Source organism: Monodon monoceros, unplaced genomic scaffold, assembly GCF_005190385.1.
Source record: "Monodon monoceros isolate NGI ecotype Baffin Bay Population unplaced genomic scaffold, NGI_Narwhal_1 Super_Scaffold_14, whole genome shotgun sequence".
In the NCBI taxonomy this organism is placed as follows: Eukaryota; Metazoa; Chordata; class Mammalia; order Artiodactyla; family Monodontidae; genus Monodon; species Monodon monoceros.
The window spans coordinates 12,987,329-12,999,884 of NW_021703770.1; the positions used below are offsets into that span (position 1 = coordinate 12,987,329).

Consider the following 12,556-nt stretch of genomic DNA (forward strand, 5'->3'; position numbering starts at 1 on the left):
TTTACATGACTCCAGGAATTAGAACTAAGAAAAATGGGTGGCATTGGTAGGGAGACCAGGCTACTTACTTATTAAGTGACTCAAACCCAGGGCTTCTGGCTGCTAAACTCATATTCTTTCCACTATGCTGTACTAGCTCTTTCTCAATAATAACTTAAGTCTAAAGTAAGCTTTCAGAGTTTGCAAAGATCTACTATCTCATTTAATCTTGGTAATAATCCTGTGGAGTTGGGGCAACATAGTATCTCTAATACAGAGGACACTGGGTACCCAGGGATAAAATAATTTATGCATAGAAGATGGACTGAATGCCTGGCAATATCCATAAGATGCAAATAACTACTAAAAAACCTTACTGTGTGCAACTGAAGTATGTGACCTTTAGAGTACGCATATTCTTAAATGAGTACAATGTATCTGTTACCCTTATATTCTAGGGATGGTAAATACCAGATATCTGTACTGCTCCTCTTCTTTTCCACCGTAATCCTCCAGCACACTCTTTTCTGCTAGGCCCGAACCCAGCCTCAGAATCTTTTTGAACACACAGTTCCAGGCAGCCCCTATCAACTGACACAGATAAAATCTGCATTCCTATTCTGACTCTCTCCATTAGGGCCCGCATTATATAATATTGTGGAATATATAACATTCTATAACATCTTACGGAAAAACCGAAAGGAACTTTTTGGCCAACCCAATATTTGTTTTTGACATTTTGTCTTTGCTTTTGATTGGATATTTGTTTTCATGGCTCTCACATTATTTCACATTTGTATATATTGTCTTCTCCAGGTACCGAGACTCTACCTTACTTTGATCTCAGAGCACCAGCTGCAATGATTCATACACAGCAGGCACACAAGGTGTTCTGAATATACCTGAGACAAATGCATGGTACTTATGAAAAAAATCTGAAGTTAAAACAACAACAACAACAAAAACCTTCCCTTGTTTCTGATTTTAGTTTAGGCCAGGAGTTGGTAAACTTTTTCAGTGAAGAGCCAGATAGTAAATATAAGTTTCGTGGGCCAAGTGGTCTCTGATGTAACAGCTCGCCTCTGCCATTACAGTGTAAAGCACCCACAGACAACACGTAAATGAATGAGTGTGTCTATATTCCAACAAAAATTTATTTATGAACACTGAAATCTGAATTTTATATAATTTTCACATGTCACATATTATTCTTCTCTTGACATTTTCCCCCAACAATTAAAACATATTAAAAAAAAAACATTCTTAGCTATCAGGCCATAGAAAAAGAGAGGGTAGGCTGGATTTGGCCGATGGGCCATAATTTACTGATCCCTGGCCTAAATCTGTGGTTTTCAAAGTGAGAACTTCAAGTGGTCTGCAAGATCCTTTCAGCAAGTCCAACTACCTGTATGTGAAGCCAGATTTTCTTTGTATGCTTCAACCAAAACAGTGTACAACAGACTGACTGCAGGAGCAAATACGAGGATCCAGCTGCCTTCCATTAAGCCAGAAACTGAAGAGATTTGCAAAAATGGAAAACAATGCCAATCTTCTAATTTTTCTTTGTTTGGAAAATATATGAACGTTATGTCATAATGTTCTTTGTATTAACATGTAATGGGCATATGATTGATTTTTTGAAGTGGATTAATATTTTTTAAATTCCCCAGTTTTGATTTCGAATTAGATGCCAACAGCTATAACCCATGGAAACAAAAGCTGTCTGGGGGGCCCTCAGTAAACTGTCAGATGTAAGGGGATCTTGAGACCAGACAGTCTGAGAACCGGCTGCTGAGCTAGAGCGGGGTGAACGGATTCCTGCCGGCAGGGCCGCCTAGGCCGAGTGGGAGCACGTCCTTAGGTCAGGGCACCTGGCAGACGGCCTCATTTCAATCTCCTTCTCGACTTCCCCCACCTGAGAGTTTCCTGGCATTTCTTTCATTAAATCCTGATTTGGTAAAATTTAATCCCATACAATTTATGTCCTCGTAGAATAAATCTGGTGAAAATGTGGGGTGATTTTCATGAAAGAACTCTTCTGCTATGTGCAGACCATAAAAACGCTTTAGCCTTTGTCAAAATAGACAACTAGATGCAAGTATCTCTCCCTGGCTTGTCTTTTCCAATCTTTAAAAAAAAAAAAAATTACTATTCTAATTCTTTGCCTTCAGAACATCTCTCGAAATAAACAGATTCACTGGCCTCTTTATAAATCACAGTCCCTTTGACTTGGCTCCACAAAAACTGTAGGAGCCCCGTGCTAATCAGCATCCTCACTGGCGTTAAATCTAAAGAAAGGAAATCCAGTAGGCACGGTGCAAGCTTAATTGATAGCGTTAATAATAATGCACAAAAAAATCACATTTTGCAAGTGAAGTATACGCATCTTATAGGGCATCTTAAGAGAGTCTTAATATTTTGCTTGTTCTACCATTTGAGACTTTTTAAAAGGCTACTTTAGAAGAAATAAAAGGGAAAGCTGTCTTAATTCTAGTGTTATCATATGTAAGGAAACCTTACACAAGGGAGCTCTTCTTTCAATATAAGTTTACTTTGTCGAAAGTTTTAACTGTCTAGACAAATGATGTATATACTGCTGGCCTGGGGAAACCTCTCCCTCACCCCCAATTTTAGAGAGAATTAAAGAAACAGTAACTATAATTCCAATAATAATCACTTTGTTGAATTATATATCCTTAATTATAAAGTGTTTTCACGTGAGCATATGATTCTAAAGATCTTTATAGTTTTCTCTTATGGAATAGTAACTTTGTAAACAATAATAAAGTGGGAAGAAATTTCTATTTTTGGGTATTTGTCCTTTAATCTGTATTATAAAATATCTAAAAAATCAAGAATTATGATCAGATGGATGCTAAATCTGCCATAATTTGTGATTACTGGCTCCAAGTAGAAAAATAAAATACATTTGGCTATTTTGACCAAGACCAAAACTTCAATTCCCTAGCATCTTAAGACCAGAAAGGCACTAACAAATTATTACCTGTTTGGGGGATTATTACCCATTTGGGGGAACAGTGCAAATTATATTAGGGAGATTTTGGTAGCTGTGTTGTTCAATGAAGAACAAAAAAACGGATTTAAAATGTGGGAAAAAGTGCTTACTGTTTAAATCTACAGTAAAAGCAAAAGTCTCATCATGATTGCAAAACATTCCAAATTGTGAAACTTAAGTTATTTGTAAAATAGACAAAAGTAAAGCAGCTTCCTCAGTCATTTTTTGAGATCTCAGCATCAATTTAAAGAAAATGCTTATATTTAAAAGAAAGCCTATTTCAAAATATGAATCCCTATACTAAGTACAAATATGAACACGAAGTAAATTTATATCTTATATCATGCATTCCTGTTCCATGTGTATGCACAAATGAAGGTGATATGAAACTAAAGTTTTAAAAAAAACTTTATTTGCCTCAATTCTTTAAGGAATAAAAGAGCCTCAAACCTAAAAGAAAGAACTACAGTTGATGCTAATGTAAAAACAATAAAATTACATAAAATTGTTACGTGGACTATATGGAAAAAGAGGGGGGGAGAAAAGGACATATGTACTTCACTGTATAGAAAATATATATTTCTGCCAACACTGCCTACAAGATTTTTTGGGTACAACTAATAATTTTTTCCACTCTCATTTTTAAATCAAAATTATGTTCATTAAAAACCTGAGAATAATAAAGTTTCTTAGGAAGGCAACGAATCTAAAGCTCACGTGGAATTTATACTACCACCAAGATAGAGGGATCAGGAGAATTCTGGTCTCATATTTGAGAAGACACTGCTCCTGCTACTCTAAAACAGCAAAACTAGAATCAAGGTATGGTTGTTTTAAAGCTTGGCACAGCAGTTTAAAATGTGAAAAAACACCACCATTATTTTAATAAAATAGCTTTCAGTTTTATTTTCCCAATTCCCCTCCCCAGCAGTGGGACAATAACAGTGTAACTTTCTCTACCTGCTGGGGAGTTTTCTTAGCACTTTGTGGAAACTGTTGGTTTTCAGAAATGGACAGGCTGATGTGAACCAAAGTTAGACCAAATACAGAATTGCAACAACAATACAAAAGCAATTTAGAAAGAGGATCAAGCCAAGCAGATAAGCGAACTCTATAAAATCAGATTTCTGGGACTGTTCATCCAGTCAGTTCCCTAATTTCAAAAACCCAAACCAAAGCAAAGCATGCTGACTTACATTGCTTCTTTAGTTCTTTCAGCTGTTGTTTAAATTGTGCAAATTTCGCATTATTTTGAAAGTCTGCGTCAGAATTCTTATTCTGTAAAGCCAAAAACTTCTTCTCCACTAATAATTTTAGATCGGGTATTTTTTCTGGACGCTCTTCTTTTACCTGAGGAAGACGATAAAATTACTTTAGTTAAAAGTTAACAATGACACAGTCTTGTAACAGTATTTTTCTCTCATTTCGTTCAAATAAAAGTACAATGAGGTAGAAAACAGAATTCCCCCCAACAGAAACGCTGGGACTTGTTCCAGAACAGACTGCTAGTGAACAGCAGAGGGAATCATTCATCCCATCCCATAGTTTCCTTTCTTAAGCTATGCCTTCAATTGCCCTGCTAGCTTGCTGCGTCCAGACAACTGCTGGGGAAAAATTTCACACCAGTGCAACTGTGTCCTCCACCTTCACCAGAACTTGAACATGATGGCTCCTTCCTTTTACTTAGGTCTGTTCAGTCCCCTCTCCTTCCTCCTGAGGGCTCATTCCATCCTTCATTCTCTTCAGCACTCCTCTTCTCTGGCCCCTGGTCCCAGCAGGTGAGTGTGGCTCCTACTTCACAAAACAGGTAAGATTTCAACCTTAAACTTCCACCACCTGCTGCCACAAGGAAAAAGTGCCCCTGTTCTGTTCAAGGCTAAACTCTCAATCTTTATTCTTTTTTACCCTTCACAATATTTTATTATAAATTTTTCAAACAGGCAAAAACGTGGAAAGAATTGTGCTTTACCATTCAAAGTCAAAAGACTACCTGCAAGTCCTCTGCTTCGATTAGCTTTTGTCATGGAGGAAAGAATTAGATAATCTGCTTTTGTTCAATTGCTATGCATTTTAATTAGCTGAATCGAAAATTAAGCACGAAACCAAAATGCCTAAATCCATATTTAAAGTACAGAGTGTAGGAACTGACTGTCTACTCATCGTACTGATGAAACTCAACCAGTGCTGGATCCACCATCAAAGAGAGGTGTGAAAAAACATGGAGAGGCCTTAATGACAAGTTATATGTAATTAAAAATCTAAACCAAGTCCTGTAAGCCTAAAAAACCAATAAAGCTCAGTTTGGCTAGAGAAGGTAGAAAGACAATTTAATAATGCCTTATATCTCAAGAATAAGAGCTATTGTACACGGTGACTGGCTATCCTCTGCCTCTACACTGGACAGAACAAGTTCAAGATAGCAGCATGAAGAGGTCAGAGTAGATAGATACAGAAAATAAATTATGAGTTTTTAGAAAAGAATTATGGGCTCTCTTTCTGGATTTATAAAATAAAGTCAACTCACATCCACCTGAGATGTTAAGGGGGACATCACAGGCAGGCATACAGGTGAACCTTCTCAAGGTCTTCAATCAGTATGAAATTATTATTTAAGCTGCAATGGTCAGAGAAGATCTGATCTGAGCAGATTATCAACAAATGCAGATGTTCTCTTCCAACAAAGTCTCTAACCCACTCAGCATACTTCATTTCCTTCGTTCAACTACACCACAGCTGAGGAGCTGGGCAGAAGAGTGCGGGGTTGAGGGATGGAGAGGGTAGGCATTTTGAGGTTGACAACACAGCAACCTGAAGTATGACTAGGAAAACCTGAACACACCAAATTTAGCGATTCAGAGTACTTTCTCCCCCCACAGCAGAACCTCGAGAGAACTGCTCTAAAGCACATAAAATTCACCGCGGCAAATATCTTCTCTGGAAACTTGATGCTGCAGTTGGCATAGCTATCCATTGCAAAGAGAACTTACTGTACTCTAGCTATCAAAATGAGAGCCTGGAAAATACTAAGCTCACTACCTGTTTAAATCAATGCAATAAATGGGGATTAAACTATATTTTTAATGGTTTCCTGCTTCGTTTGTATCTTCAAGGTAAGTAGATACATAATCCCAAAAGGGGAAAGAAAAAAGCCATTCTTTGAGTAGTTAGTTGATCATAAGTGTTACCTAGTCTGGAAAAGGTGAGGATGGCCCTCTTCTCCTAGGACAAATGTAAAATACCTCAAAGAAATTTGAGATGGGAGGAGAGGATCTATTAGATCCTCAGTCCATCGCTTTCCTACGGATAAAGTTCCTAGATACAAGACACAAAACCTCAGTTTTAAGTCACTGGGTGTATTAGTTTGGTAGGGCTGTCATAACAAAGTACCACAGACCAGGTGACTTAGACAACACAAATTTATTTTCTCATAGTTCTGGAGGCTAGAAATCTGAGACCAAGGTGACAGCAGGGTTGGCTTCTTCTGAGGTTTCTTTCCTTGGCTTGCAGATGGCCAGCTTCTCCCTGTGACACGGTCTTCCCTCTGTATGTGTCTGTATCCAAATATTCTCTTCTTAAAAGGACCAGTCATTGGATTAAAATGAGACACCCCCATGACCTCATTTTAACTTTCATTTTCTCTTTAAAGACCCTATGTCCAAACACATCCTGAGATATTAAGGGTTAGGACTTCAACATAATGAATGTTGGGGGGACACAGTTCAGTTCATACACTGGGCTAAAGAATTTTGAAAACAGAATTTTTAAAATAGCTTATAACATCTTATGGAAAAACCCAAATGAACTTTTTGGCCAACCCAACAGATCGTTAATCTTTACACCATTATAATTTTTAAATGATAGACACTACTGAGAAGTAAACTTATTGGACACCATACTTAGAGAAAGAATTTAATACTGCCCTGGGGAGAGAAAAGGTCATGTTTTTAAGTACTACCTACTTACCCAGTGAGTGCCCTCTCCGTGCTAAGCTAAACAGGAGAGAGGACCAGAAAAGTTGGTTGGGAGTAGGGTGGTGAATAGCTTTGGGAGCCAGGCTATGCACATGAGGCCTGACCTGATAGGCAGCAGGGAAAGACACTAAAATATTCTAAGGAATAAAGTAATAATACCATGAGAAATTTCTTTCTTTCTTTTTTTTAATGACGGCTGTAGTTAAAGCACAGAGGATGCACTAAGATAGGAAGGGAGAAAGAAGTTATTGGACTATGTTAACTAATGGTAGAGGGGCGGGCAACTTGACCAAACTGTAACACTATTTTTGAAGCAGAATCGCTGAGTCATTTTGTGAGAGGAAGACAAGAAACTGATAATGACCTCAAGATTTTTAACATTTAATATGGGCAACTAATTAAATTTAAAATGAGAGCATGTGAAAAAAGAGAAGAGAAATGCATAAGAACCTCTTAAGGAAAAAAAAAAAAAAGAGCAAAGAAGAAAACCAGGAGTAAGGCATGCCAAGAAGAAAGGAAAAGAGAAAATTCCTTAAGAGATGCTTGTCCTTTGGAAAAAATGATGCAAGAGAGCTTAAGATAAGGGCTAAAAAAGAAACCACTGGATTTAATTACCAGGTACTTGGTACACTGCACTGGAACTATTTATCTGTTTCAACCTACTAGCTTGCAAAGCTTCTCTCGGGCAAGGATTATTTCACTGGTGCCCAGTGTACTATCTGTTGTACAGTAGGTGCTCAAATGACCTTGATGAACTAGTGAATTACAGGGACACCAAATTCTACTGTAGTGACATGAGAAGAGGGACTAACGGAGTTCCGTGTGAGCAAGTGAACAAAGTCTGGCAGCAAAGGAAGGAGAAAGAGATGGGAAGCAGATCGTGGGAAAGAGACAGCAAAAGACACTTGTTTATTTGTACAGAGGTCAACAGTAGCTTGGAGTGAAGCTGACATGATGGAGGAGAAAGAACATGGACCTCAGGATCAGGCAGGTCTGGGTCCCTAAGTTGTGGATTCGGGGACAGTCCTTCTAGGCCTTGGGTTTCTCTCACTTCATTAGGAATCAGGAACACCCGTGTCAGTGCCATGGAGACTTAATTACACCATGTTTGTGTTTAACTCGGTACACAGTAGACATTAAATTTTCTTACTCTTTCCTTCCAACTTTAGCATAGAGCTTTCAACATGTTTGTGGACTGAGAAGCAGCCAGTGCGGAAACACAAATCAGAAACACTAAGAGAAAGCAAGTAACCGATTTCATTTGAGAAAATCCTTCAAGTACTAGGGCAAAAACTAGAGAGGGGAGAAGACCAGCTGCGAAAGCACAACAATAGTCTTTACCAGAGCTCATAAATGCCCACAAGGCTGGACACGCAAGGATCTGAGGAAACCCCCAAGAAGTGTAGGACAACAGGCAGTGGTGAGGACCGTGTCAAAGTAGCCGGCAACAGCCCCAGGTGAGAGGAAGCCGCTGCACAGCTCCGGGTGACTGCTGCCACGTGAGAGAGCAATCCCAGGTTTCTAAAGAAAAGTTACAAATCTAGATTTCTGTGACACCTATTTTTTTTTTTTTTTTGGTCTCTAAAACAATGTATAGTCCAAACAATACATCAGCCTGAAGCCAGGAGTTTGAAACCTCTGTTTAGCGCAAACAAGATATTTTGCACATAAAAAGCAAAGTACTATTGTGATCTGCAATCTTTGGAGGTTTAGTGCAATTCCCAGACTTCTACTTTAGGAACGAAATATGGTCTTTTCAAATAGGACAGAGAAGAATGGGAAGGATGGGTGTGGGGAAGAAAGGGGAAAGTAAAGGATTCCATTCTGACATGCTAATCCCAAGTATTAATGAATAACTTGGGCTCTAGACTTGAGATTAAAAATTAGGCTCTTTGCTAACTGAATGACCTTAGAAAAGTTACTAAATGCATCTAACCTTAATTTCCTCACTTGTAGATAGAAAATAATGACAGTATTTCCCTCACAGTGTTGTGGAGAGGAATAGATGGGATGAAACAATACAGCACTGATGAGCTATCTGTCACAGAAAACAGTCAATGAGGAGTAAGTGTTATTGTTGTGTTTATAATTATATATATCTCCAGGGTGGCTGGATATCCAGGCCCGCAGCTCTGTGGACTGACATGAACACCCACGTGGAGAAATCAGGGTATGGATTTTAATGGAAACCATGGTAATGAATGGGATTACCAAGGAGATGAAATAAACAGAAACAAAAAAAAAGAAGTAAGGAGAGAACTCTGGAGAATACCACATTTATGGGATAGCTAGAAGAGTCTAGAAAGAAAAAGTGTAAGAGTTAAGAAGACAACCAAAAGAAAGTGTCCCAAAAGTCTAGGACATTTCAAGATCTGTCCAATGCTGCACTGAAGTCAAGCTAAATAAGGATTGAGAAGTGTCCGCTGGACTCTATGATTGGCTCACTGAAGACTTTAGCAAGAGCCCAGATGCACACGCACAAAGTGCTGACTCCAAAATATGCAGATTTTTGTTGAATGAATTGTTTCAAAAACATGGAGCAGTGACAGGACAGAACACACAGATCGCCAAATGTGCCAGAGACTCTCCAACTAACTGCTCAGTTTGAGCTCACAATCACTGTGAATGTTTAGCTGCATTTAACTGGAACCCAACACTCCTGTGACTGCAGTATTTCTCTGATGTCAGCAAAGGAAGGCAAATCACAGAGCTGACAGTAACAATGAAGTCAGACCTCTGGTGGCTCTGTCCCTATGAACAGAGGCTCAATGTTTTAGGAAAAGAAATAATGGTAGGAACCAATGGCAAACTTGGTCCTTACCCATACTGAAACTATGTATTATTTTCAACATGCTTTAAAATAAAATTTTTAATATTTATATGATGGTAATACACTTCATTTCTTTCAAACAATACTGTACACATATGCAATTACTCAAAGTGTATTATTTTATCGCCACAGGGCAAAGTCAAGGTCTCCTCCTCCAGTTATCATTATTGCCTGATAGCTATTATTTCACTGGGAGGGGAGATCACAGGAGCTAAGGATATTAAATGGGCTGAGTCATTCATACACTTTTGAATCATGTGAGAATCTAGTATAAAGTTAGTCACTCTTGTAACTGAACCAAGACGCAGATGGATTTACTCTCTCCAGAACAGCCACTGTTAGATGTTTAGCTCCCAAAATAACATATACCTGATGATTTACATTTTGGAAATCACACAGCCTTTAGAAGTTTATTATAGGTACATAAAAGAGATAAGCACTATGCTTCGTATGTTAAGTATTCCAAGTTCTAATTCATAGTCAGCCTGATCTAAGGCTATCCAGAGAGAATTGCCTCAACTGGTCCTAGAACATTCATTCAACAAATATTTAGAGCCCCAACTGGGTACCAGGCATTATGCTAAGCACTGAGACATTTATGGAGGTTGGCCCACACTTACGACACACCACCAACCCAACTGGTCATGCACAGGGTAAATTTATATAGGCCAACACTGTCTCCACCTTTATATAGCAAAACAGCTTGGAAAAGTTTTCAATGAAAGACATGTCCAGGCTAAGAATCATTATGCTTTCACTGACTATAACCTAATTGCAATGGAGACACATTATATTTTCTACAGAGTTTACTACACTGCCTTTGCCCTGTTAAAAAAAAATACATATATCACACACGCTAATGATGACCAGCATGGATTATACCCTTCATCTCATGCCCGTCTCTGTTGTCCGTTGCACAATCTGCACTGAACTCTGTTGGACCCAGTTATTTGTAGTTGAGTGAGTTTCCTAGTGCCATTATATAGTTTGACTTCTGACAAAAACACCAAAGAGGGAAAACTTCCTCGTTGAACATTATGACACACTGAATGCACTTCTCAGTTTGCCAAGGTGTTGTAATACACCATTACTGGGCAGCGGCCAACCAGACATGGAAACATCTTTCCTCTTTCAAGCCTTTCAAAAAAAAATTGAAAACGAATAAACTTAAACCTGTGAGAAAGTGCCATTGGTCTAGCTCTAATGGACCAGTCCTATTGGAATAGACAGTTGTCTAACAGATGGCAGTTGAATGAGGCAACCTGCCATCTATGTGCATCTGTTACTAAACATTTATGCTGTTGAAAATTACTCCAATAATTTCTCATGGCACCAATCCCACTATAAGATTATGACCAACAGGAGTCGCATATTTATACAGTACAGTAACAGGATTCCCATATTGGTTGGGGGGGGTGGGCTGGGGGCAAAGGAACCAAACTTCTGATTTGTCTCTCTGGGCTTTGTTGCTGTTGTTGTTTGCTCTTTCTCTCTTTCTCTCTTTCTCTCTTTCTTTCTTTCCTTCTCTGGGCAGAATTCATAGAAATATGCATTATTTATTTATTTATTCATTTATTCATCCATTTAATAAATATTTACCAAATGCCTACCACATGCAGGCATTGTGCTAGGCATTGGAGATTCAATAGTAAACAGCCTAACCTGGTCCCTGTTGGTCTCATGGGGTTTGGGGTATAGTGGAGTAAAACAGTACTATTCAAAGAGTCAAACAAATACACTATCACCAGCTGTGAGAAGTGCTGTGAAGGAAACGTATTAGATGGTAGGAGAGCATGTAACCACAGAAATATAGAGGACATCATTTCATAGGCAATCTTTTTAGGCACTGCTCCATTTAAACACAGGTCATGCTGAGGGGAGGGTGAGATGAGGATTTTTTATTGTTATTAACAAGCACTTTGCAATTGCACAAAATCTTTCATCTGAGTGGTTCAAAGCCTTATATACCCAAGTGTCATTATCCCAATTTGACAGATGTGAGGAACGGGCAGCTCACAGGTTAAGCATCTTGCCCAAGGTCATACTGAGTCAGTGACAGATGGCTGCAACTAATTCAAACCCCCTTTCTTTCTTTTTTTCCCTGGGGACTTGCACATTTGGGACCTGTCTAGAGTGGGGGGAGTGAGGGAGGGGGAGGGGCAGAGGACTGTTTGAAGAGAATGAAAGAATGAATAGGGGCAGTCAAGCTCTAAGCGGGGGCCCTGAATTAGCTAACTGATTTTACCACATTTCCTTACAAACAATAGTGCAGTCACAGGGCACTGGTTCCAGGAGACCCCACGTATACCAAGATCTAAGGATGCTCAAGTCCCTTAGATAAAATGGCACAGTATGGTCGGTCCTCCCATTTTGCAGGTTTCCTTTCCGCAGATTTAACCAACTGCAGATGGAAATTTTGATCCACGGTTGATTGGATCCAGGTTGCGAAACCAGTGAATACAGAGAACCAACTGTGTATTTATTGAAAAAGATCTGTGTGTAAGTGGACTCTTGCATTTCCAACCCCTGCTGTTCAAAGGTCAACTGTACATTTCCTGAATGCTTACTATGACTGGCACCTGCTAAGCTTGACATCATCATCTCAGTTGATAATCCCAACACCCCTTGGAAGTTTGTTAGAAATTGTGTTAGAAACCCCCTTTCAACTTAACTTTGCTTTGCATGTGCCTCCAAGTACCAACTCAGAATGAACTTTTATACCTCATCTTAATTTTATGAAAACATACTTGACTTCAGGCA

General features: G+C 38.9%; 1 protein-coding gene across 3 annotated transcripts in view; it reads right to left on the reverse strand.

The window, feature by feature from the left end:
• NSMCE2 (NSE2 (MMS21) homolog, SMC5-SMC6 complex SUMO ligase) overlaps positions 1–12,556 on the reverse strand; it is a 223,878-nt gene that overhangs the window by 142,577 nt on the left and 68,745 nt on the right. For all 3 annotated transcript variants that reach the window (XR_003793583.1, XM_029223059.1, XM_029223060.1), the window contains exon 4: positions 4,192–4,345. Coding sequence is in view for 2 of the 3 variants with exons in the window: in XM_029223059.1 (XP_029078892.1) it covers positions 4,192–4,345 (154 nt within the window). In the remaining variant the exon portion in view is untranslated. The remainder of the gene's footprint in view (positions 1–4,191; positions 4,346–12,556) is intronic.